Source organism: Electrona antarctica, assembly GCF_951216825.1.
Source record: "Electrona antarctica genome assembly, chromosome: 5".
Taxonomy (NCBI): Eukaryota; Metazoa; Chordata; class Actinopteri; order Myctophiformes; family Myctophidae; genus Electrona; species Electrona antarctica.
In genome coordinates this window covers 42,416,541-42,441,840 of record NC_136810.1, presented here as the reverse complement: position 1 = coordinate 42,441,840, position 25,300 = coordinate 42,416,541, and the positions used below count along the sequence as shown (strand labels likewise).

Here is a 25,300-nt window from a genome sequence, read left to right as displayed (position 1 = left end):
CCCGTTTCAATGTGCTAGACCTCTGGGAGATGGAGTCTATCCCCGTTTCAATGTACTAGACCTCTGGGAGATGGAGTCTATCCCCGTTTCAATGTACTAGACCTCTGGGAGATGGAATGCTGAGGTGGAGCGCAACACCTACCATCAGCTCCCAGTGCATGACTTCAAGTCGTGCTCCTCATATATACGCTGAGTTGGTGGTGCCCGGGATCGAACCCATGATCTGCAAGGCTGTGTTTGTGTTATGATTTCGCATGCAAAAATGTGTCTGCATTTAGGTGGAGGGTGTGTATGTGTAGACAATATGTGTGATATGTGTGATAGTCCAATGCGTCGATCTATGCCACGTGTGCATACCTATTAGGCACGTGTGAGTGTGCATGCATTTAGTTATGTGTGCACACATGAGGTTAGCGTGTGTGTGCGTGCGTGCGTGCGTGCGTGCGTGCGTGCGTGCGTGCGTGCGTGCGTGCGTGCGTGTGTGCTTTCTTATGTCCACTTATAACCTACGACCTCGGCTGGAAAGAACAGTTTATTTTCAGGAAATGGAAGAACATAGTGAAAGTAGCCTATATCTACAAGATCACAACGCAATCTGATGTGTTGTGAGCTTGTAGATCGGCTACTTTTACTATGGTTTTATACACTTTTGTACGACAAAGTATAGGACAAAAAAAAAAGATACAAGGTTAAATGCCTATCGGGGCCAGAATGGCACACTGCTCACCTTGAACTCTCATTGTCAGAAGGTATTTATATCTGTAATGAACAATTGGAGAAAAAAAAAGGCTAGGTTTGATTTCCCCACCGTGGCCTGGGGCTCGGCCTTCCTGTGGATGCAGAGTCAGCCCTTTAGTCTGAGGAGCTGATTAGAGCCAGATCCTTTGTCCCAATTCCTAAATTCCCTCTCCTTGCACCCGTGAACCTCACAGAATCCCTTAAAGTGGAACCTGCAGTCATAATAGTGGCAAATCCCATGTTGCATAAAGGTGCCTTACTCTAGTCTAGAGAATAAAACCATTCGCTAATAAATGGAAATAGAAATGTATTCAAGGAATTCCATAATACTGTAGTGTTGGTACAGTGTGGGCTGGACAGCAATAGTGCTGATTAATTTTATTTAATTTAGACGTATGCAGCGTTATTATGCACTTGGAATGGTATGCCACAGACTGATATAAATAGCCTGTTAGGTATGCGTTATCACTACTCGTAATGTGATGTTGTGAAATAATATCCCGCAAGGATATTAATTACACATTACAGAAGGATTGTAAGATAGTGTCTGCATGGGACAGTCGGGTGAGTCAACTTGTTGCACTGACCACAGGTTCTGGGTTCAAACCTGTGAGCCCCCGCCCTCGACTCTCTTCTTCCGAGTAAAGCAGTGGTTTTCCAAATGGACCATTACGGGTTGGTTTCATTTTACGTTAAGAGTTATTATTATTGTTAAACATCTGCATTACATAATTTACAAGAAGTCTGAGAATGTAGAATAATTGTTATTTTGATCAACGTTTGCCTGTTATCTCTCCTATCGTACCCACATCGATACAGCATGGAAATGTGGACAAAATAATATCCAACGGCAACAAAATATTCAAAGTTTTGGGTCTGAGATGTTAAATCTCATCAAATGGTCGCCCGTGGCTCAAATGCCCAATAAATAATGGGCCTAGAAAAAGGATTGAAAACCATATAGTAAAAGTAAACCACATGCGCCTGAAAAATATCCTTTAAACATGTGGATGATGCTGTTAACACCACCAGTTGCCATTGCTTTTCCAGGAAACTGGATGTTCAGGAAACTAATGCAAATGAAGGTTGATACGCAGGTGAACCGAGGTCAAAGGTGACATTCCTCTGACAGGTGAGGGCCTCTCACTTAACGCCAATCACCCCTGGCCTGCGAAACACTATCCCGTATATCGTTCTTAATTCGGTGTCCCTCTCGGAGCTCGGCCGCTCGGCGTTTTTCATTTTTATGAGGCGAAGGAAGAGGACATCTGTTTGCGTCGTTGACCCTTACAGAAAGGATCATCCTCCCGAGACCTCTCAATCTTCCATAGAGATATATAATGTGAAGATGCAGTAGTGCGTGTGTGTGTGTGCTATTTTTGGTTACCCCCCCCATACCAGATGCTTCATGGAGGGTCATTCACCACTACGGCCCCCACGGGGTCCATGAATTGTCATGTGCGATACTGCAGAGGAAGGTAAATGATTTGCAGACTTTTTATTTTACACACACACGCATTCGCACGCACACATTTGCACGCACACACACACACACTCACTCCTTGTGCTGCTCTACAAACCACTGTGGTCCCTGTGGACCTCAGGGCTCACGAACCCCCCCCCCCCCCCCCCCCCAATCGCCCCAACCATCCTTTTCTATAAATACCCCCAAATTCCTCCAACTTTTGAACCCCATATATTTTGGATTCGTTAAGGTGCATTCTAACATTTTTGTATCTCTGAAGCACTCGATACTCGGAGGATATAGAGCGGAAAGAGGAAAGGATTTAAGTGTGTGTGTGTGTGTGTGTGCGTGCGTGCGTGCGTGCGTGCGTGCGTGCGTGCGTGCGTGCGTGCGTGCGTGCGTGCGTGCGTGCGTGCGTGCGCGTGCGTGCGTGTGCGTGCGCGCGTCTGTGAGACCCCGACTGGCCTCTATAACATCAAGACCCCCCACACCACCACATCCCTCCGCTCCCTTCCTCTTTCCTAACAAACCCCCACCACCTCCTCCTCCTCCTCCTCCTCCCATCATGCAGCCTCCCCGCCCCCCTGCCGCCCCCCTGCGATGGATTGCAGATCGGGAATTTAATGCATTTCTGTTTCACATCACCTCGCAGGAATGCGGCGCGCGTGCCACAAGCCTCGTAACCTCGGGCTGATGAGTGCGAGGATGTTTAAAAAAAGAGAAGGCAGATGATGGGATGCAGACGCTGCTGGGGGTTATATGGCGTGAGGCAGGGAGGGGAGGGGGTAGCAGGGGTGGAGGTATGGGGCTGGAGGACAAATGCATGGGGTGGGGGGGTTGTATAGCGGTGCCGTGCGGCTTGACAGAGCGCATCCGGCGCAGAACTTTTTTTTTTTGGCCATTAATGACAGAACGTCGTGTTGCATAAAGTGCTGTTAGTACAGCTGTGGTATGTACTGAGCGCATCTGGACCGCAGATTTGGGACCTTATCGTTATAATGCGTGTGTGTGTGTGTGTGTGTGTGTGTGTGTGTGTGTGTGTGTGTGTGTGTGTGCGCGCGCGCGTAAGTAAGATTGGTCTGTCTGTTGGACTTTTTTTTTAGTTTGCCTCTTAAAGAACCACTTCACCACTTTTCAACCTATCTTCATATAATTCATATATGTCAAACTCAAGGCCCGGGGGCCAAATCAGGCCCGTGAATGAATTATATTTGGCCCGCGGGATGATATTTAATTAGTATTAGAACTGGCCCTCTGGTATATTGCACGGACCACCATAATACTACAAGTCCCACAATGCACTGCGAGTGCATTGGCACATATCACATACTATGAAAGCAGTGCTTGGTGAGGATCATAGAACAGGAAACTGAGCTTAATAATAATGCATTTTCAGTTTTAAATGCATTTACTTTTTTGCTGTTTGCCTGGGACGTCCTCATGACCGCGGTGCCCGTGTGTTGAAACACAGTCCGGCCCTCGACCTCGACCAATTTCTTTATTTTGGCCCGCTGTGTATTTGAGTTTGACATCCCTGATATAATTGGTCCTCACTAATGTTCATGATAAAATACCACTTTTTTTTCATATAGGGCTGTGGGCAGTTCAGAAACCCGTCCACCAGTGACATCATAGATTTTTTTTTTTTTAAATAGATTCTTAGCACTGTGAGAACGATGGCTTCCATTATCGCATTGCAACTTTTCAGGAATAGAAAGTCTGCAGTTTCTATTAGCTTGGATTCCCCATCGATGATGTCACTCATGGTGGACGGGTTTATGAACTGCCCACAGCCCTCCCATGAGACACAGATTTTTTGGGGGGCATTTTATCATGAACATGGACCAATGAAGGTTACAAGGTAGGTTGAAAAGTGGTGAAGTGGTCCTTTAAATGAACAACTCTAGCATGATACAGAAAGGATGGAGTGAATTAGCTTCGTTGGGGACCTGCTAGGGGGGCTAGGAGGAGGGCCATCTTGATGTGGAGACTTTACAATTGGGTGGTCTGTTGTGCATAAAGTGAAAAAAAAAACATCTTTCTGTTTTGACCGTCATTCATTCTTTATATGTTAATTGTCAGACAGACGCACACAGAACTTGCTTTGAACGACAAATACAAAAACAACGTTTCCAAACCACCACAGATGAATTGCAGAGACCGACACGCAGTCAGACCAGCGATAGAATAGTATTTAAAAGAATGTAATGGAGCTCATAGCTGAAGTTCAAGAGCAGGACCACACCTCCAATCCAGCTACCTCCACCTCCTATCGGGTCACCTCCACCCGAATATAAAAGCCCGTCCAAGTTAAGTTCCATCCCACGGTTCTCCCTCTGTTCTCGCTTTCGTTATCCCCCCACCCACCCACCCTCTCTAATTCTCATCCTACTCCCTAACCTCTCACCCACCCTAATTCTCATCCTACTCCCTAACCTCTCACCCACCCTAATTCTCATCCTACTCCCTAACCTCTCCCTTTTTTACAGGTCCCTAAAGGGTGGTTCGTCGTGCCCGGGAACCACGGCGGACCCCCAAAGCCTCCCCACCTCGGCTTAAATTACCCCATGAGCAGCTGGATGGCCGTGGGTCATCTTTGTTTCTGTTCATTATTCGTTTCGTTAATCGTTTCATGCATTCTTATTTGTTAAACTTCTTTATTTGGTGGTGGTGTGGTCCTTGATCGTGAATATGCATTTGTTTTGATCTGTTTGGAGTGCCAGGCGGCCAGATTTTGCCGAACAATACAATGACTGCCAGAAACTGTAGAAACTATAGAAAACCACAATTTGAAAGTTCATTAAATTAAAGTACTCTGTTACTGCCAGCTTTAACCTGAGGCTAATTGGATTGTCCTGATGAATGAAATGAAATCCCACTCATCTGGTACTCCTCACTGTTGTAAAACAAACACTATATGTGATTAGTATTTGGCCAGGATCTGGAAACAGTAGGTGACTTTTGGCATAACCATTTGAACCCGCTCTTCTGCGGTCATATCTCCCATTTTGATAAAGTAAAGTTTTAGACCACGACGGAGTCCGACATAAGACTCCGGTTAAGACTCACCCATGGCTTCCCTGTGAGGTTAGGGTTAGGTCAGGGTTAGGTAACATCGCTAATACATCATTAATCAGATGGTATTTCTGTCAGAAAGGCAGACTGGTCATTTTGTTAGAGAGACACCCGTGCCTTCCGCGTTTGGTGCCACTCAAAGTGAGGGAAGCCAGGCCCCTACTATGTCTGGCAGATATATAGTTGGCAGCTTTTGGTCTTCAAAATAACTAATATTGACAGGCGAGCAAATGCCATTGAACGCTAGAGGGGGTCAAGGCGCCGCCACAAAGCGCCGCCGCCGGAAAAAAACAGTCCCCCCACCCCCGTCCCCTGTGGGGAGAGGGGGGATCAAAGCCCCAAAACGTGGGGTTATGGTTAGGGTTTGGGGTCGGACTAAAGAGAGGTTGGACCAGGGCCACCAACGCTACCCAAAACCCCCCGAAATGCACATACAAAACTGCATTTTGGCACAGTTATTATTACCTGGCTGCAGCTTCCTCCTCCTCCCATGTGTCTCAAAACGTTGTCTTTAGTTTAACCACATTATCAGCAGCTTCTTCTTTTCTCTTAAACATCCAAGTAATTGTTTGTTGCATTGTGCTCTCTTACACTGGGAGAAAAACAAAATAACCGCGCAATAAAGATAATCCACTGTCCAGTACTCCATACTCCATTCGTGGTCAATAACATTTCACCCAGATGTATATCAAATAGCCTAGCAGAACCGGATACGGATACAGTGTTTTAGAGGCGGGACAAGCGCGAGGATTCGATTAAACGGCGATAAAACATTATAAACAATAACTCGACATATGTTGTTTATGACACTGAGGGCTTGACAATAGATGCGAGGCCGGGGCACCGCGCAACGCCTTCCCGTATTTCAAACAGCTTGTATTTTAACAGCTTGTTTATTTAGTGAGAGCTGCATAGCCTGAGTGAAGGCTGGAAACTGAGTGACGGCTGGAGTGAGTTGCTGCTTATATAGGGCACACCCGAACTGTCATTTCATTGGTTAGTGAGTTAAGTGGTGATGGCAAACACATGTGTCTCATTGGGGATGCAGAGAATGGGGACTGTCCATAGCTGTTGCCAAACTTACCAGAGAGCCGCGGACGTTTTCTCTGTCGGCCGGGTGTGGAAACCCTGCATCAGAGCCTGCCCTTTAGATAGCATGGAGAAAATTCACAACAACTATGCTCTGAAAAGACTTCTTATAACTGTCAAGGGTCCTTTTTTTAGTTGTGTACTTTATTTACATACAGTTTGCTATTGCTAATAAACACAGTGGTAGGATTTCACCACAAATGATTCACTCATTTGTTTCAGCAGCATCTGTTTCAACAATTCAGCACCATATCAACAGTAATGAATGATCAACACACAGTAAAGTAAAGAATCAATGAATGTCTATTTTAGCGTAATTGTGGCGGTCGCTCCCACCCTCGGTTATTCACGTACCATGAGGAAGGTGCTTCTCCAGATGAGCGGGTAATGAAGTCGTTGGCTATGACACATGTCCATTTTTGTGACAGTTTAACAGAGCAAGGTGATTGAGTCTTGCTTGCTTTTTCAGCTTGATAGCAAAGCTAGGGTACAAAACACGTTAGCCCCGATACGTTCCCTCAGTCCCTACGCTCATTCTGTAGCTCCGAGATGAGGTCACGCAGACCCAGTTTCAGAAATGTCGCATGGTTTCCACAACTAACGCTGCTTACCCTTTTCTTAACATCCTATCCAAAACGTGAAGATCCGATAATTACTAGCTAAACCAATTTTCATTTAGGAGCGGCCAAGAAAATCCAAGTTATACGGCTTGAAACGAGCGTTTAAATCGCTTGTTTAGTCAGCCGCTTCCATATTTTTCAAGGAAGTTGAAAAAGCTTTAGCGCCTCCACGGCGCCTCCCCTGGTCGAATGTGGAATTCGATTTTCCAACTGACTTCAGTTCAGTCGACATGCACTAGCCTGGCTAATAAGCCAGACTAATATCACACAACACTGTCGCGGTATATTAGTCTGGGCTGGCTCCACTTGGATTTCATTTCCCGGGGGGCGGGTTCAAACATTTTCTCTTTGACGCAATTGGTCAGAGCTACTGTCAGTCAAAAGTCTCAAGCATTGAACGTCACTGTACCAAAGCCCGCCCATATTGCATACCGTGTCCCGATTGGTCCGACCTGTTCTCGGTTGTAGGAAAGAGGCGTGCTACTGAGCCTCGCCAGACCGTAATCCGCTGGTAGGCAATTTTGTTTTGCCAACGGCTGATTCGGTCTGGTTTATTAACCAGGCTAGACATGCACACGCACAACTTTGAATTTCCTTGATATTTGCGCCCTCGACTGTCCACTCACTGCGCCGTGACGGCCACTGCTTGGTTTAATAGCAGTAGCGGTGCTGTTAGGCAGATGTCCGTAGGCCTACATGTGTCCGTGGCAAAGACTTGGTCTTGTCCGTGGCAAACTTTTTGATTTTCTGTTTTACACGCAATTAAAATGTTCTTATTTTGATCATAACACCCACTTACTGAATGTCAAGTCTCCAGGTTTTCTTCAGAATAATTATGTATGACAATTATTTATTATGACACTATGGCACATTATGAGTCCAACTAGAACAAGTGGTTCTCAAATGTTTTATTTGCAAAGACCCCCTTAACTCTGAGTGTTCAAATGGAACGGGTCCATTTGGTTCCCGTTATGGTCATTCATCTATTTATGTGTTTCTGGTAATATTATTGTCCACTCATTTTGTCTGTGGCAAAAATGGAATGTTGACAAAAATGACGTGAGTGTTCCCGACTAAAAGCTTAAGTGATAACTTATTTTTGCCACCCCCTATTTTTTTCTGAAATGACGCCTCAAACTGGGCCTTCCAGTACTAACACCCCCTGCACGAGGCCTTAAGCACGATGCACCATGTGCAACATCAGCTGTTTTAATTTAACTTATTGTATGATGTGATCCCAATAAGATCTCTGCCAAATGCTGTGGCAGGCACCATTATATAATAAGATACGATTAACTTTATCGTCCCATAGCCATGGAAAATATACCAAAAATTCAACATTCCATAATATAGATTTGATATTGGACAGAACATTATGCGCATACAAACTTGTCAATGTTAATTCAATATTTTATTATCCCTACACTAACACTTTACTTAGAGGTCGGGTCTAATGCATTATAATAACGATTATAATGGATTATTATGCACTTAAGGCTTCAGAACACTCATAAATCTATGCATACTGTTCCACTGTGCTTATAATGCATTATGACGACGACTTATACTACGTCATAAGCGGTTTAAGTTGTCATATAAAGTGTTATAATGCCTTATAAGCACATTATAAAAGTACTTACGTAAGGGATAATGTATGGCTGAGTGGTCATTGTTTATAGATAAATCACCGACAGGCTGATTAAATCAGCTGAATGTGATTTATATATAAACAATGACCACTCAGCCATACATTATCACGCTTATTACATGGCTACTTACATAAATGAATAAATTGACCCAAAACACAACAAAACGAGATATTTCCTTGCTTGCAGTAATGAAAGTAATAAAGTATAAGTATAAAGCTGGCCGGCGTCTGGGTGGTGATGGGTGGTGATTCACCTGAACTGAAGCCACGTTTGACTGTCAATTGGTTTCAGCCTCCAGGAAGAAACCCTAAATACAAAGGGAAGACATCATTGCACATAGTGCGTGACTTCCTGACCCTCAAGGTTCCATTTGCTAAATCAGAGCTAGGTAAAGCAGCTTTCTCTGTCAGTGCTCCATTTGATTGGAGTCCCTAAAAATCTGATCACTGCCTTCCCTATAGGTCAATTCAGGGAAATGATTTCTAGCACTTTTGTTCAACAATGTAACTGTTTTAATTAATTCTCATCTATCTATTTTAGTTCTTTTAGTTTTGAATACTTTCTGTTTTCCAATTCATATATTTGATATTGCTGTATTTTAATGTGTAGCCTATTGTTGATTGTTGATTTTGTGTTTTGTATTCCGGTTACATTGTACTCCGAGCTCAAATAAAGGTTACGATGATGATGAACCACACCAAGGAGTCTAATGAAGTACTGTCACCTCATAAACACATGAAAAACTGGAAAGAATACAAAAATCACGGCACTCCATCTTTAAGGAACATAGCCAAGTGGAATGGCCAGATATGATAGTGGGTTAATTCAATTCAAGACTAAAATGTGAATGAGACATAGATGATTGCAACGACACATTAATACTGATTATTTTATCCATAGCCTATCTGGTGTCGCTATAGACATAAATAGACGAGCATCGTTGTTATTTTGGAACATTGAAGGACACTGAAGTCATGGAAATAAAGTCCACAGGGGATCCGCAATAAATGCAATCAGTACTGTGTTTTATTCACTGGTGTAAAGTAACTAAGTACATTTACTCAAGTACCCTATTCTGTGTTTCCTAGAACTGGAGGTCTGAAAAAAATCATTAACATGGTGAATCACATCTTGATGATGTCAATGATTTTTCTAGGAAACACAGAATGGGGGGGACCTTTTTATTGTTTCCAATAAGGTATATTAATGACATGGTAAAATGTTGAAAATGAGTGGTATTCCCCTTTAGCCACTTCAACCCTATACATTTCAACCATTTGAAAATAGATCTACAAGCTCACAATTTTCAGTTATTTTCGGCTATTTTCAAAGGATTTTGTACACATTTTGAACCTGTGAAATGGGGCATTCTGCATTTAGAGTACTTTTGCCTTTAGGCCTCACTCAGACCTTTACTGCATTGCTGTATGCTTGTTGGATGAATGTTGTGTAGTGTCATGGCCGCCCCAATGCATTTCCAATGGAAGTCACATGGTTTGTAGTCCACATTTTGGACTACAAGCTGTTGTATGGCTTTCGGCTGTGTTTCGGCTGTGTTTCGACTGCGCCCCTCCCCCTCATACAACACAAATGTTGTGTCAAACCATGTGACTCCCATTGGAAATGCATTGGGGCGGCCATGACACTACACAACATTCATCCAACAAGCATACAGCAATGCAGTAAAGGTCTGAGTGAGGCCTTAGTAGGCTACTTTAAGTATGTTTTGAGGCCGATACTTTTGTACTAGTACATTTTGAATACGGGAGTACATTTTGAGTACATTTTTGAATATTTGTACTTGTAACGGAGTACATCTACATTGCAGTATTTATACTTTTACTTAAGTAAAATATTTGAGTAGGAGGAGGAATGGAGATGCACACATTTCTGGGCTAAGCATCAACAAAATGTAGGTGTATTACTGCGCCCTCTGGAGGACATGTGTGGGAAATGCAGAATGATTACACCACTTTATGTTGTGCAGGTCCTTTCAATGTATTACTTACTTCAATATTCTTCCTTTAAAACAATAACCATACGAATCATAAACAAAAGTACTTGCATTATAGACCCAACACTCTTTATCAAATTAAAAGCACTAAAATTCTAAGATTTGGTGGACTTCGTGTACAAAGCAGCATCAAAATACATCAAGATATTATAATATCACATTACGAGTAATGTGGGTGAAATTCTTAGTTGGGCAGACTAGACTCATCATTGCAGTTTAAAAAACACGGAAATAGGTAAACATAAAGTCTAAACTAATAAAAGAAAAAGAAAAAAGGTTATCACACAAAGATGTGGCACGGACCCCCTGTATTAAGTCTGCGGACCACTGTTGAAGACCCCTGCTTTAACCCATTTTGGGCGGGAAGCCGTTTTGGTGTTTTAAGCATTATGTTATACATTAGCTATAGAAAAATAGCAGATCTACAAGCTCATAGTGCGCCACATTTTCACATTCGTGAAAATGTGGCGCAAACCTTTGAATATATATTCTTTCACAGCGAACGTTTTTAACTCATATCTTTGCTTCTGGAAGGTCCCTGGAACAACATGTTTTCAGATGGGGGTCGGCGGCCAATTACATATATATCTGGGGGTCCTTGACATGAAAATATTTGAGAACGACATTTCAATTATTACATTATGAGCCCTTATTACATTATGAGCAGTTATTACATTATGAGTTGCTACAACGACTGACATATAGAAACATGGGGTTTTTGGGCATTTGTAGAATCGTCCTCTGGTCTAAATGGATTAAGACACAAACCATGATTGTCCCAAACTTTTATCTGCGTAATCTACAAATAGCAGAACAAGATCGTACATAAAAGTAAGAGAACAGGTCCTCAAAAGGCAAGATCGAAATAGCTATTTGTGAACTCTTTTATTACACTGTTCAGTCACAAGCTACATATAATATATATACACATTATAAAAAAAACACACAAAATAGACACCACAGTGTTCACAAATAATGGCAATCACAGGCACTGATGATGATTACAGCATAATTAAATGGTACAGTACAAATGTTCTGCAGTTAGCTTCCTTGCTTTCAGTAAGACTGCATTATAATGCTCAATTAGACCTGAGGACGCATCTGTGTCACCTCATAGCTTTGAACCACTTTAAATATTATTTTAAACTTTAGCCGTTGAAAAATAACAAGCTCACTAACCCGATTTAAAAACAAATCTTGAAAATGTGTGCAAATCTTTGAATTGTATATTCTGTCACAGCAAACGTTTTTAACTCAAATCTTTGCTTCTGGGTGGTCCCTGGAACAACATATTTGCAGATGGGGGTCGGCAGCCAAATACATATATTATTTGGGGTCCTTGTCATGAAATAGTTTGAGAACCACTGATATAGAAACATAGGTTTTTCAGAAAACTTGCATGATTTAGAAGATATTAAAGGGGAATACCACTCATTTACAACATTAAACTATGTCATTAATATACCTTAGAGTTGTATAATTGGAGGTCTTGAACTTGAGGTCATGTGATCAGTGACATCATAAAGGTGTACTCTGCAAGCCAAAAAGTACATCTTCGTGATGTCACTGAACACATCAGTGTTCAGTGACATCACGTGTAGACCTTCAGTTCTAGGCTAAATAGAAGGGAGGAACCTTTTTATTATTTCCACACAACAACTCTAAGGTATATTAATGACATAGTTTAATGTTGTAAATGTTTTCCCCTTTAAGTATAGAATCGGGTTCTCAGATCTTAATGCCCTATCTCTGGCAACACACATTTTTAGGCCTGGTTTGTCAGACACAAATTAACGGAGGACAGTAAAGGGGTGAACATTATCATAATGATGGTGGCAGCAGAATAGCTTGGAGAGTTAGGTCGCATTTACACACCACTACTTCGGTAGACTCGATGCGATTGGGCGGAGAAGTTGCATCATTCTTGCATATTTAATTTGCTGCATTTGCCTTCCCACTGCGCTGTCATCTGCAGCAGGGAACTTTATCAATGTGTTCAATTCATAAACTACACAGTGAAATTTATGGTGTTAAAATTATACTTTGAGTAATAGTTAGGAAATAAAATGACGGTAACATGGATGCAGTGTCGTCGGGGACTGGATGTCTCTCTCTCTCTCACTCTGTGTGTGTGTGTGTATGTGCGTGTGTATGTGCGTGCGTGCGTGCGTGCGTGCGTGCGTTTGCGCACATGCATGCATGCACGCACACACGCACGCACGCACGCACGTGGAGGCACAGCCAGACTGCAGCGCAAAATGAATCCGACCTCCGACGTTTACATGTTTATCGAGATGAAGAAAGTTCCCACTCCCTCCCCACACAGTGACAGCAGTGACAGCACTCCATGTTTACGCACAGACAGACAGGCAGAATATTCTGTACACTGCCGTGTATTAATGTGTTTCCTTAAGCGATTGATTAATGTACTCGTCCTCATATTTCGATGAGGGCTTCGGTCTCCTCATTCGACCACGTCTATCCACGGTAACGGGTCATCTTTGCGCTGCGTAAATTATGCCAACTGTGTTTACTCCTCATTCATCCGCCACATTGTTTGCTTCATTTCCTTTATTTGATGCGATTGCATTCACACCTGCAGTGAATTGAAGTCAGGTGCGCTGCCTTGGAATCGAATCGAAACCCCCGTTTTTTGCTGAACTACAATGCGATTGTTTGATTCGCATCAGAGTTCAAACCTGCCAAACGAAGCACACTTTACGATTATACGCAGCAGGATTTTTTTTTTTATATAATTTTTTTTATCCCACGATTTTGTAACCCATTTTTCACCCCTGTGTCAATTATCTAATGTGATCCTGGGTCACACACCCTCCGCCAACCTAGTCCCCATATATGGGGGAGATGGGGAGAGCTTGAACTCATGCTTCCTTCATGTCTGAGTGTCCAAGTTGCTCCTTTACACCTGACAGGGGGAGTTTCCCTTGTTGGACGTAGCACGTGGAAGGAACACGTTATTCCGACCAGTTCCTTTCCCCTCCATCAGGCGCCCCGGCTGGCCAGGGGGAGGTAGTTTAGAGACCAGGATTACTGCTTTTTGTGAGGGTACCTACCCTAGGGGACACGGGGAGAACATGCAAACTCCCCACAGAAAGGACCTTTCGCCAACCCCGCCTCGGGTATGGGCACTGATGAGGAGGAAACAGCACCCACAGCGTCCCGAGCGGGAATCGAACCCAGGACCTTCTAGCTGTGAGGCGACAGCACTACCAACTGTGCCACCGTGCCCCAGCAGGATTCGTTTTAATCGCAGTATCGCATGCTGGTGTGAATGTGACCTTACTCTATCTATTGCAATGTAACACCATACACAATATATATATATATATATATATATATATATATATATATTGTAGGAAAATATTATAAGCTACAGTCTTAAAATTAAGACTTCTTCGGAAGCTAACGATGCCCATTTTGTGAGCACTTTAGTTACGAAAACATACCAACCAATTTGCAGTGGACATTTACAAAATGTCCACAGAAACTCTTTTACGAACATTTAAGGAAAAAAGTGATTTTCCATTGCTTGGCACACAACACCATATTAATATTGTTCCACAAGTCCCTAAAAATACAGCACTGTTAACCTAAATCATTTATTTCCCTCTTCAGATGTCGGTTTTGCTGTGGTCTTTGACTATTCCCTTATCCATCAAATCCAAATATTTAAATGTTAAAAGTAGGATTCTGCTCAAATGTAGTGCACTACAGTTGTCAACAGAAATACATAAGGAAAGTGTTATGGGTATATTACGTTTTTGTTGTTGTTGGATGAGTGCTGTCCTTTTCTAAATCTCAAGGTAATGTACTTACTAACCAGCACATGATCTGAATACTCTCTTGATCTGAATGGGATAATATATTCAGACAGAATGAGTTTAACCAACTTCTCTGATGTTAAGACATATCCCCTAAAAAAACCATTGGGTAAATTTAGTTATGTTTACCATGCTGGAGCTTTGTTAAAATCGTGGCCATAACTTAACGTAACCAGACTTTTACAGTTTGAGCGTGCCAACCTTGAAAAGTGAGATCATTGTCCATTGTTAGTGCCGAGAGCATCGTGTTTAAGTTTCAGAGCTGGCAGGTTCTTTTTGTCCTGCCATTCCTTCTCCCTCAGACTGAGTTCAGCGTTGGAGAAGGCAGCCGGGCCCCAGTTAGTGATCAGCTGAGGGCCCTTAGAACCTGGAGAGGACAAAACAAAACCAGGGGAGAGAATTCATCAGAACTTCAAGAGGTAGAGCGGAATTCCCAGTTCAATCCCGTGCTCCGCCAGGCATTGTGTCGAAGAGCAGCAGGTTTAGAGATACTGCGTGTTAAAGCAGCTGTATTGTGTGAGGATGTACTATAGTTACCTGGCTGAATGAGATACTGCGTGTTAAAGCAGCTGTATAGTGTGAGGATGTACTATAGTTACCTGGCTGAATGAGATACTGCGTGTTAAACCAGCTGTATAGTGTGAGGATGTACTATAGTTACCTGGCTGAATGAGATATTGCGTGTTAAACCAGCTGTATAGTGTGAGGATGTACTATAGTTACCTGGCTGAATGAGATACTGCGTGTTAAACCAGCTGTATAGTGTGAGGATGTACTATAGTTACCTGGCTGAATGAGATACTGCGTGTTAAACCAGCTGTATAGTGTGAGGATGTACTATAGTTACCTGGCTGAATGAGCCGTACCAGGCCCTCATGGTGCGCCACCTTGTGTTTCCATGTTCTGGTATTGTTGGCAGCGTCCTCCAGCTTCTTCACTACCGTCTGCCTCACGGACAACGCACGCACACACGTCACAACACAACATTTGTTCATGAAATTGTCAATATATTTAGTCTTAGTTTTAGTCATCGTAGCTTAGTTTTCATATAGTTTCCATTTAGTTTTTGTCAGTGAAAAAAGGTAGTCGACAAACATAGTATTAGTCGACTAAATAAACACTTGGACATAGGAGACAGGAGATCATCATAACATGTAGTAACATTGTGAGTGACCAGTGTTGATTTTGTCGACTAATACCAGTGTTAATTTTGTTGACTAAGACTAAAGGGCCTTTCAAACGGGAAGCAAGGAACGCACACGTTGTTGCCTGGATCAAGGAGAGGTCTGCTACAGGTCTTCTCAAGAGGGGCGCGACAACGCAAGCGTAAAAAAAAGCTAACGAGCATGCGCGCAACAAATTCACGGGACCGCACTCATGTAAATACGCTTGCTTTGTCGCACCGTGACTGCTCCGTGTTTGAAAGGCCCTTTAGTTTAGACTAAGACTAAAAGACTAATGTTTTTCAGAAGACTAAATAGGACTAAGACTAAATGGTTATTCAAAAGACTAAAAAATATTCTGATTGAAGTGTAAAATCATTACAACGGCATCAAGGCCCGCCAAAATACATTTTACCGGTAGTTGACTAAATCAACTGTAGATGTAGTCGACTAAAATCTTGTGATATTTAGTCGACTAAAACTAGACTAACACTAAGACATATTCCAGGTGATTAAAATGTGACTAAAACTAAAATCAAAACTTGCTGAATGAACACTGATTGTGACCCAGGGGCCCATGCCTCTCATCATAATAACATAGTATAACATAGTGACCTGGTACTGCTCCAGGGCCCCGTGCCTCTCGGTCTCCAGGTGTTTCAGTTGGGCCATGGCAGCCTGCAGGGCAGTGTCCTTGGTCAGACGTTCCTTCTCCAACTCCAGTTTCTCGGCCTCTGTCTCTGAGATGGTCCTCTGCTGCCGGAGGTGGATGTGTTCCAGCTCCACTCGCTTAGCTGCCTCCTCCTCTAGTAACCTGGTTCAAAAACACATCGTCTTAGCTGCCTCCTCCTCTAGTAACCTGGTTCAAAACACATCGTCTTAGCTGCCTCCTCCTCTAGTAACCTGGTTCAAAACACATCGTCTTAGCTGCCTCCTCCTCTAGTAACCTGGTTCAAAACACATCGTCTTAGCTGCCTCCTCCTCTAATAACCTGGTTCAAAACACATCGTCTTAGCTGCCTCCTCCTCTAGTAACCTGGTTCAAAAACACATCATCTTAGCTGCCTCCTCCTCTAGTAACCTGGTTCAAAACACATCGTCTTAGCTGCCTCCTCCTCTAGTAACCTGGTTCAAAAACACATCGTCTTAGCTGCCTCCTCCTCTAATAACCTGGTTGAAAAACACATCGTCTTAGCTGCCTCCTCCTCTAGTAACCTGGTTCAAAACACATCGTCTTAGCTGCCTCCTCCTCTAGTAACCTGGTTCAAAAACACATCGTCTTAGCTGCCTCCTCCTCTAGTAACCTGGTTCAAAACACATCGTCTTAGCTGCCTCCTCCTCTAGTAACCTGGTTCAAAACACATCGTCTTAGCTGCCTCCTCCTCCTCTAGAAACCTGGTTGAAAAACACATCGTCTTAGCTGCCTCCTCCTCTAGTAACCTGGTTGAAAAACACATCGTCTTAGCTGCCTCCTCCTCTAGTAACCTGGTTCAAAACACATCGTCTTAGCTGCCTCCTCCTCTAGTAACCTGGTTCAAAACACATCGTCTTAGCTGCCTCCTCCTCTAGTAACCTGGTTCAAAACACATAGTCTTAACTGCCTCCTCCTCTAGCAACCTGGTTCAAAAACACATCGTCTTAGCTGCCTCCTCCTCTAGTAACCTGGTTCAAAACACATCGTCTTAGCTGCCTCCTCCTCTAGTAACCTGGTTCAAAACACATCGTCTTAACTGCCTCCTCCTCTAGCAACCTGGTTCAAAAACACATCGTCTTAGCTGCCTCCTCCTCTAGTAACCTGGTTCAAAACACATCGTCTTAGCTGCCTCCTCCTCTAGTAACCTGGTTCAAAACACATCGTCTTAGCTGCCTCCTCCTCTAGCAACCTGGTTCAAAACACATCGTCTTAGCTGCCTCCTCCTCTAGCAACCTGGTTCAAAACACATCGTCTTAGCTGCCTCCTCCTCTAGTAACCTGGTTCAAAACACATCGTCTTAACTGCCTCCTCCTCTAGCAACCTGGTTCAAAAACACATCGTCTTAGCTGCCTCCTCCTCTAGTAACCTGGTTCAAAACACATCGTCTTAGCTGCCTCCTCCTCTAGTAACCTGGTTCAAAACACATCGTCTTAGCTGCCTCCTCCTCTAGTAACCTGGTTCAAAACACATCGTCTTAGCTGCCTCCTCCTCTAGTAACCTGGTTCAAAACACATCGTCTTAGCTGCCTCCTCCTCTAGTAACCTGGTTCAAAAACACATTGTCATTGGAACCATGCAATGCCGTTCCGTGTATGGCAGTGGTTCTTTTTCATGTCAAGGACCCACAAATTGACACTAATGAGCCCACGGACCCCCATTTGAAAAAGATATGCCAGGGACCCCCATAAGAGAATAATTTTACGGCTCTAGCAGTGATTCTCAACCATTTTAATTTCAATGAACCCAAGTTTGACATGCATTAACTAGGCTACGGTTCCCCATTTAATGGGATTTTTATATCCGGGACCCCGATTTATATTGTAAAATCACTGTTAATTTAACAAATGGAACCAAACAGACCCATTAGGGTCCGTTTGGTTCCACTCTCAGAGTTACAGAACCATTAGGGTCCATTTGGTTCCTAACTATCATTTAGCTGGGGACTCCCTGGAACTCCCTCAAGGACCCTTGGGGGTCCCCGGACCCCACTTTGGGAACCACTGGTGTATGGAACACAAAATATGCATATGCGTGGATCACAGTGGAGTGTACGGAATATGGATATATAGAATCCCAAGTTCCCCAACAACAGGCATTGTCCCACACACTGGATATGATGTACAAATAACACTAAAACCTGTTAATAAATGTGTTTGTCCTGGCTGAACTCTCAAACTTGATAGTATCACTCGCCAGTCCCTGAGTGGCCTCTAGTGGCCATTTTTGGTGTCTATCAGAAGATAGCCAGAAGATGGAGCAGGGTTGATTTTGACAGCAAATTGTGATTTTAGTTGTAGTCGTAGTCTTTTCAATAGTTTTCATTTAGTTTTAGTGACATTTTAGTCACCTGGAATGTTTTAGTGTTAGTCTAGTTTTAGTCGACTAAATATAATATTTTAGTTGACTAAATCTACAGTTGATGTATTTTGGCGGGCCTTGATGCCGCCGTAATGACTGATTTTACACATGCTGAAAATAGCCGATCTACAAGCTCACAACGCGTTGTGTGCTTGTAGATACTTTTCCTGACCAGGTTACCAGTTTGAACCCGGGCTCCCCCAGAGTTAGTGTCGAATAGAAGTGTCCTTGCGCAAGACTCTGAACGCCTAATTGCTCCCGATGTGCAGGTTGGTGCCTTGCATGGTTTCCGCTGTCATCGGTGTGTGAATGTAATGTCTATGTAAAGCGCCTTGGATGAAGGCGCTATATAAATGCACCATTTACCATTTACTACAGTACAAACATAAAACATCTCAAACATATACAAATAATGTTCACTCTCCAACAACTCAGCTGTCGTCCTTTCCACCAGACAAACAGAAATAAAGTGTGTTGCTGTCTGACTGGTCCGTTCAGAATGTGATGTGGAAAGCAAATGTCAGCAAAGAGGAAGGAAGGAGGAAGGAAGTGTGACGGATGAAGGGAACCAGGAGTTCCATGTCTGACTGCATGGCGTCTAAATAAAGTACAGTACCAGTAGTACGTACAGTACGCCCGTCGCCCAACCAACAGTGACCCTTTTTTACACTATACAGTTCAACCCTTTTCATATCAAGGTCCATTATTCATTCGGCATTTTGAGCCACGGACCACCATTTGATGACATTTAGCATCTCAGGAAAAAGAAGAAATGGAGCTGGGAGTGGGAACTTCTCCTTTGGTTCACCCCTTCCTGGGACATGTGAGAATGGTCCAGTGAAGAAAAAATAACAGATTAAAAAGTCCCTTGTGGGTGAATGGGATTTTTCTCTATTACACTATCACTAAACACGGGTTAACCACTAGAGGGCGCTTAATACCACCATGTGAATGGTCCTCACACACACTGGACACACACCTCACACACACATTACTGGACAAGCACCTGACACACACACACACACACACACACACACACACACACACACACACACACACACACTACTGACACACACACACACACACACACACACACACACACACACACACACACACACACACACACACACACACACACACACACACACACACACACACACACACACACACACACACACACACACACACACACACACACACACTACTGGACATGCACTTGATGGTGCTTGCAGCTTGTTTTAGAGTATTCGAGGTCCTGGTAGGACAGTAAACCTTCCTGACCGTGCTAGAGGTCCTAGTAGGACAGTAAAGCTTCCTGACCGGGCCTGCAGCTTGTATTAGATATAGTATTAGAGGTCCTAGTAGGACAGTAAAGCTTCCTGACCGGGCCTGCAGCTTGTATTAGAGAGTAGAGGTCCTGGTAGGACAGTAAAGCTTCCTGACCGTGCTAGAGGTCCTGGTAGGACAGTAAAGCTTCCTGACCGGGCCTGCAGCTTGTATTAGATAGTATTAGAGGTCCTGGTAGGACAGTAAAGCTTCCTGACCGGGCCTGCAGCTTGTATTAGAGAGTATTAGAGGTCCTGGTAGGACAGTAAAGCTTCCTGACCGTGCCTGCAGCCTGCGGACAGTCTCCTCGTCCTGCCGGGCTCGTCTCTCGTCCTCCAGGGCGTCTTCCAGCCGGTGGTACATGTCCTCCAGCTCTTTGACGCGCAGCAGGTACTGCTCCAGCTCACTGGACTTCTGGGCAACCTGCTCCTCCATCTCCTTACGCACCTACACAACAAGGACGATTATTATTACAACAACTAATACACAGGCCCTGATGGAAGGGCTGTCATCCAGGCTATGGAGCCACTGGCGCTTTAGCCTGTATGTACAGAGATAAGGCAGATGCTTTGTTTATTCATAGTTTGTTTACTTTTATGTTTTATGTGTTCTGCCCTATGGACCCCTCTGTGAGTGTCTTGAATAAAGTTTGAATTGGAACCATTTAGTGAGTCAGTAATATAATAAGGCAGTATAGGCCAGTCAATCTAAGCTAAAAAGGTGCATGACCCAAAATAAATTGCAATAGTAATCGTTCAAGGTTTTATATGATCCTTAGGGTCATCCAAATAACATATTAAAAATTGATTATTATATAAATGTTGGATCATGGTCAATTCAGGGGTTGAATGTTGGGGTACCATTGGAAACTATATAAGGCACAAATTTCAAATTTGAATTATGCTTTAAGTACCATGTGACATGTCTAGGGGTTATTCATGATTCTGAATCCATTCCAAGCATTAGTTTTGCACGAAAAACACTGATTGGGCTAAATTAGGCCCTAGCCACTTGCCAAAATGTGCCAAAATGTGCTGACCTCATCAGATTTGGGCACATTTGGGCAAGTGGCTATGGCTGATTTTAGCCCAAGGAGTGTTTTTCGTCAAAACTAATGCTTGGAATGGGTTCAGAATCAAGAATCATAGTTTGACATGTCACATGCTACTTAAAGCATAATTCACATGAGAAATGTTTGCCTTATTATTAGGTTTTCAATGGTACCCCAAAGTTACCCCTGAATTTAACATGATCCAAAATGTATATAATAATCAATTGTTAATAGGCTATGCTATTTGGATGACCCCAAGGATCATGAAAACTATTGCAATTTCCTTTGGGATTAAAACAAATCACTATGTTGTTAAAATAAATGATATAATTGTCTCAATATTTATTTTGTCCATGGCCGAGCCCTTGTTACACCTACTGTATGTTACTCTGTTAAGGGTAATAAGGGTTGCTTGACTTAACATTAGTTCACTTCACATGTCTGTCTGTCCTGAACAATGATTTAAAATCACAATTCATGTTAAGACCAGAAAGAGGAAGTAATAGTGATTTGTGAGCTCAGATAAGAGGCTTGCTTACCTCAGAGAGGGAATTAAACTGACAACTTTGACAAGTCACTAATTGCCTTGAAAAGTTCTTCAGCATTTGGCTCTTGGTGCTTATATAATATAGATACAAGATTAAAACATAAAATAAAATAAAGGGTCAGATATAGAGGGATAGTGCAAGATAACATAAGATTACTTTCATTTATTCCTTAAAGCAGTGGTTCCAAAAGTAGGGTCCGGGGACTCCTAGGGGTCCTTGAGGGAGTTCCAGGGGGTCCCCAGCTAAATGATATATTAGGAACCAAATGGACCCTTATGGGTTTGTAACTCAGAGAGTGTACAAATGGAACAGAAATCTGGATCCATTTGTAAAAAAAATTAACATTGATTTTACAATATAAATTGGGGACCCAGAGATGGAAATGGGGGGCCGTAGCCTAATTCAGGTCAAACCTAAGGGTCCTTGAAATGAAAATGGTTGAAAATCACTGCTAGAGCTGTAAAGAATCTTCTCTTATGGGGGGTCCTTGGGATATATTTTCTAATGGGTGTCCACGGGCTAATGAGTGTCAATTAATCAGCGCTGTTGCTCTCTCTCTCTCTGTAGGTCGATTCTGTAGTGATCCTTACCAGTTGTGTTCTCTCTCTCTCTCTCTCTCTCTCTCTCTCTCTCTCTCTCTCTCTCTCTCTCCTGTAGTGATCCTTACCAGTTGTGCTCTCGTGCTCTCTCTCTCTCTCTCTCTCTCTCTCTCTCTCTCCAGGTCCACTTTATAGCGGTACTTACCAGTTGCTCTCTCTCCAGGTCCACTCTGTAGTGATACTTACCAGTTGTGCTCTCTCTCTCTCTCTCTCTCTCTCTCTCTCTCTCTCTCTCTCTCTCTCCCCCCCAGGTCCACTCTGTAGTGGTACTTACCAGTTGTGCTCTCTCTCTCTCTCTCCAGGTCCACTCTGTAGTGGTACTTACCAGTTGTTCTCTCTCTCTCTCTCTCTCTCTCTCTCTCTCTCTCTCTCTCTCTCTCTCTCTCTCTCTCTCGCGGTACTTACCAGTTGCTCTCTCTCCAGGTCCACTCTGTAGCGGTCCTGAAGTTCTGTTTGGGTCTGAAGGCGTCTTCGTTCCTCCTCTGCTGCGCTGCTCGCCGCCTCCTCCAGGGCCTGGCCGACAGGAGAAGACATGAGCCATACATTACAAACAACATCTTGCAGAGAGATTGGCATCTTTTACATTCAAAATTTTGAGGGGTGCTAGCCCCTCCGATATTCAGTTATTAGTAGATTTTCGTCTTACACAAACATTAAATTAAATGGAGAATTTACGTCATATGTGAACGAGCAAATCGGCTATATTTGTCCTACACAATGAATGTAGCTAGCATCCGGCTTCAACTTGCAGCGTCGGCACAGCCTTTCCGTTTTTTTGCCGACGCAACAAGTTGAAGCCGCGCACTATTTTTTGGTTCACATTTTCTGTTCACATTTTTCCATCCACCAGCCGCTTTAAAACCCCGGAAGAGACGCCTGGGCCAGGGCATTTCTTGATGCTTAAGTGTGCTTTACACCCATACTGACTGCTGTCACCCAGCTGTGACTGACTGCTCAGTGGATGTTAGTTTGAGGACACACACTGCTAATAGCAGATCAGTGTACTGTAGACAGAGAGAACCCAGCTGGGGACAGAGGGCCCAGTGTGCACACGTGAACCTAAGTTCTCTGGAGAGATGACCCTGGAGCTCCCCACATGGGGGCAGTGTGAAAGTGTGTCAAAGTGTGTGTGTGTGTGTGTGTGTGTGTGTGTGTGTGTGTGTGTGTGTGTGTGTGTGTGTGTGTGTGTGTGTGTGTGTGTGTCAGTCAGAGACTGCTGTGTACACACATCAGCATTTGTGCATTTTCTTGCATCTCAATGGCAGATTGTTGACCAGTCCGTACACATTCAGGGCAGCCCAATGTCATCTCAGACAAAGGCAAATTGTTGCCTTAATAAAGCCAATGATTGTCAGCCGCACAGTGTGTTATGACACGTAACTGTGTGCCAGTTCAAATGACTGCTGCTGAATGTTGGGCTACGGTACGGGACAGTGTTGATGACACACTGGTGGTGGTGCAGCATAACACAGTATTATACTGTGCTGCAATCTACCGCACTGTAGGCTATAATCAATTAGGTCAGACTCCCTCTGTATTGACCAGGCATGAGCTCAACAAGCGCATTGGCAAGGCCGCTACCACCATGTCCAGACTGACCAACAGGGTGTGGACAAACAGCAAGCTGACACAGCAAACTAAGATATCCAGGTGTACAGAGCATGTGTCATGAGCACCCTCCTGTATGGCAGTGAGTCCTGGACCGGCTGGACGTTGCGTCGCTCGTCAGGAGCGTAAACTCAATGCCTTTCACATGCGCTGCCTTGGACGCATTATGGGCATCACCTGGCAAGACAAAGTGCAACACCGTCCTGGAGAGTGCTGGAATCTCCACCATGCATGTATGTACTGTACAGCACTCTGAGACAGAGACGCATGCATGCCCAGCTCCTAATCCAGACAACAGTCTTGTCAAAACTTGACTATTCTAACTCCCTCCTTACTGGCCTACCGGCTTGTGCACTTAAGCCTCTCCAACTAATTCAAAATGCCGCAGCTCGCTTGGTCTTCAACCAGCCAAAATTCTCACATGTCTCCCCCCTTTCTCCGCTCCCTCCATTGGCTCCCGGTCGCTGCCCGCACAGAATACAAAACTCTGATGCTGGCATTGAAAGCAACCAAAAATGCCTAAATTGTAAAATTGTAAATTGCATGCACTGGCTCTGTCATGTGGTGAGGATCAATTTGCATTGATCTGACCCAACACCTACCACTTAACTAAGACCATAACTACCCACGTCAAGGAGGCTAGATCTCTGATGTGAAACAGAAATACTTTGACTATTTTTTAACTCATTTTATCATAAAATCATTTATATAGATATTTGGTATACGTTGTAATCCACAAACTCTATTAGCTGAGCAGTGAGCGTACATTCACACTAATAATACTGTTCAAATCTTCCAATGTCAGGCATTCACCAGCTACTGGGGAAGGGCTGTGTGTTAAGAATGACCATTCACCAGGAATCAACATGACAACAGACGCCTGGAACGAGGAGCGGCAAATTTAGATTTTAGTTTTAGTCAGTCTCTTGAATAGTTTTCATTTAGTTTTAGTCACATTTTAGTCACCTGGAATGTTTTAGTGTTTAGTCGACTAAATATCATAAGCTTCTAGGAAGTTTGTGCCCCTACAGGCTGTGATGTCCCATACTGTAGCTGTGCAGTCATGTCTGGGACCAATGTTATTGTAAAACATTGAGATGAGAACACCACAATTGGTCAGGGGCTGTACTCAGTCCTGATGTAAATGAACTAATAAATGAATACAAATAATATTCTCAGCTAAACAACAGTCAGTGTTTAGTGTTACCATGGCATAGGGATAGAAACACTTGGTACATGATTGTAAAGGGAATAAAACCTATGGCCCTGGATTACAGGGCAGATCCTCTAAACACAAAACTAGTTGTTGCCCATGGCTATTATTTGATATGACCTTCATCTTCAAGGAGCCTAAAGGCAGCACAGATTCAAATCCATCCAAATGAAAAAACTAAACTAAACTAAAAACTAAAAAACTACTACTGCAGAGCAGAAACATGTGATAGAAATACGCTTTCTGACTT

The 25,300-nt window shown here is 43.5% G+C and overlaps 1 protein-coding gene across 1 annotated transcript in view; it reads right to left on the bottom strand.

Annotated features, from left to right (window-relative positions):
• Positions 1 to 14,028: 14,028 nt before the first annotated feature.
• swap70b (switching B cell complex subunit SWAP70b) overlaps positions 14,029 to 25,300 on the bottom strand; it is a 35,014-nt gene continuing 23,742 nt past the window's right edge. The window contains exons 8-12 of the mRNA XM_079500833.1: positions 22,635 to 22,742; positions 20,312 to 20,478; positions 16,271 to 16,469; positions 15,340 to 15,436; positions 14,029 to 14,859 (exon numbers count right to left, since the gene is read on the bottom strand). Of these exons, the coding sequence (XP_079356959.1) occupies positions 14,708 to 14,859; positions 15,340 to 15,436; positions 16,271 to 16,469; positions 20,312 to 20,478; positions 22,635 to 22,742 (723 nt within the window). The 3' untranslated portion in view covers positions 14,029 to 14,707. The remainder of the gene's footprint in view (positions 14,860 to 15,339; positions 15,437 to 16,270; positions 16,470 to 20,311; positions 20,479 to 22,634; positions 22,743 to 25,300) is intronic.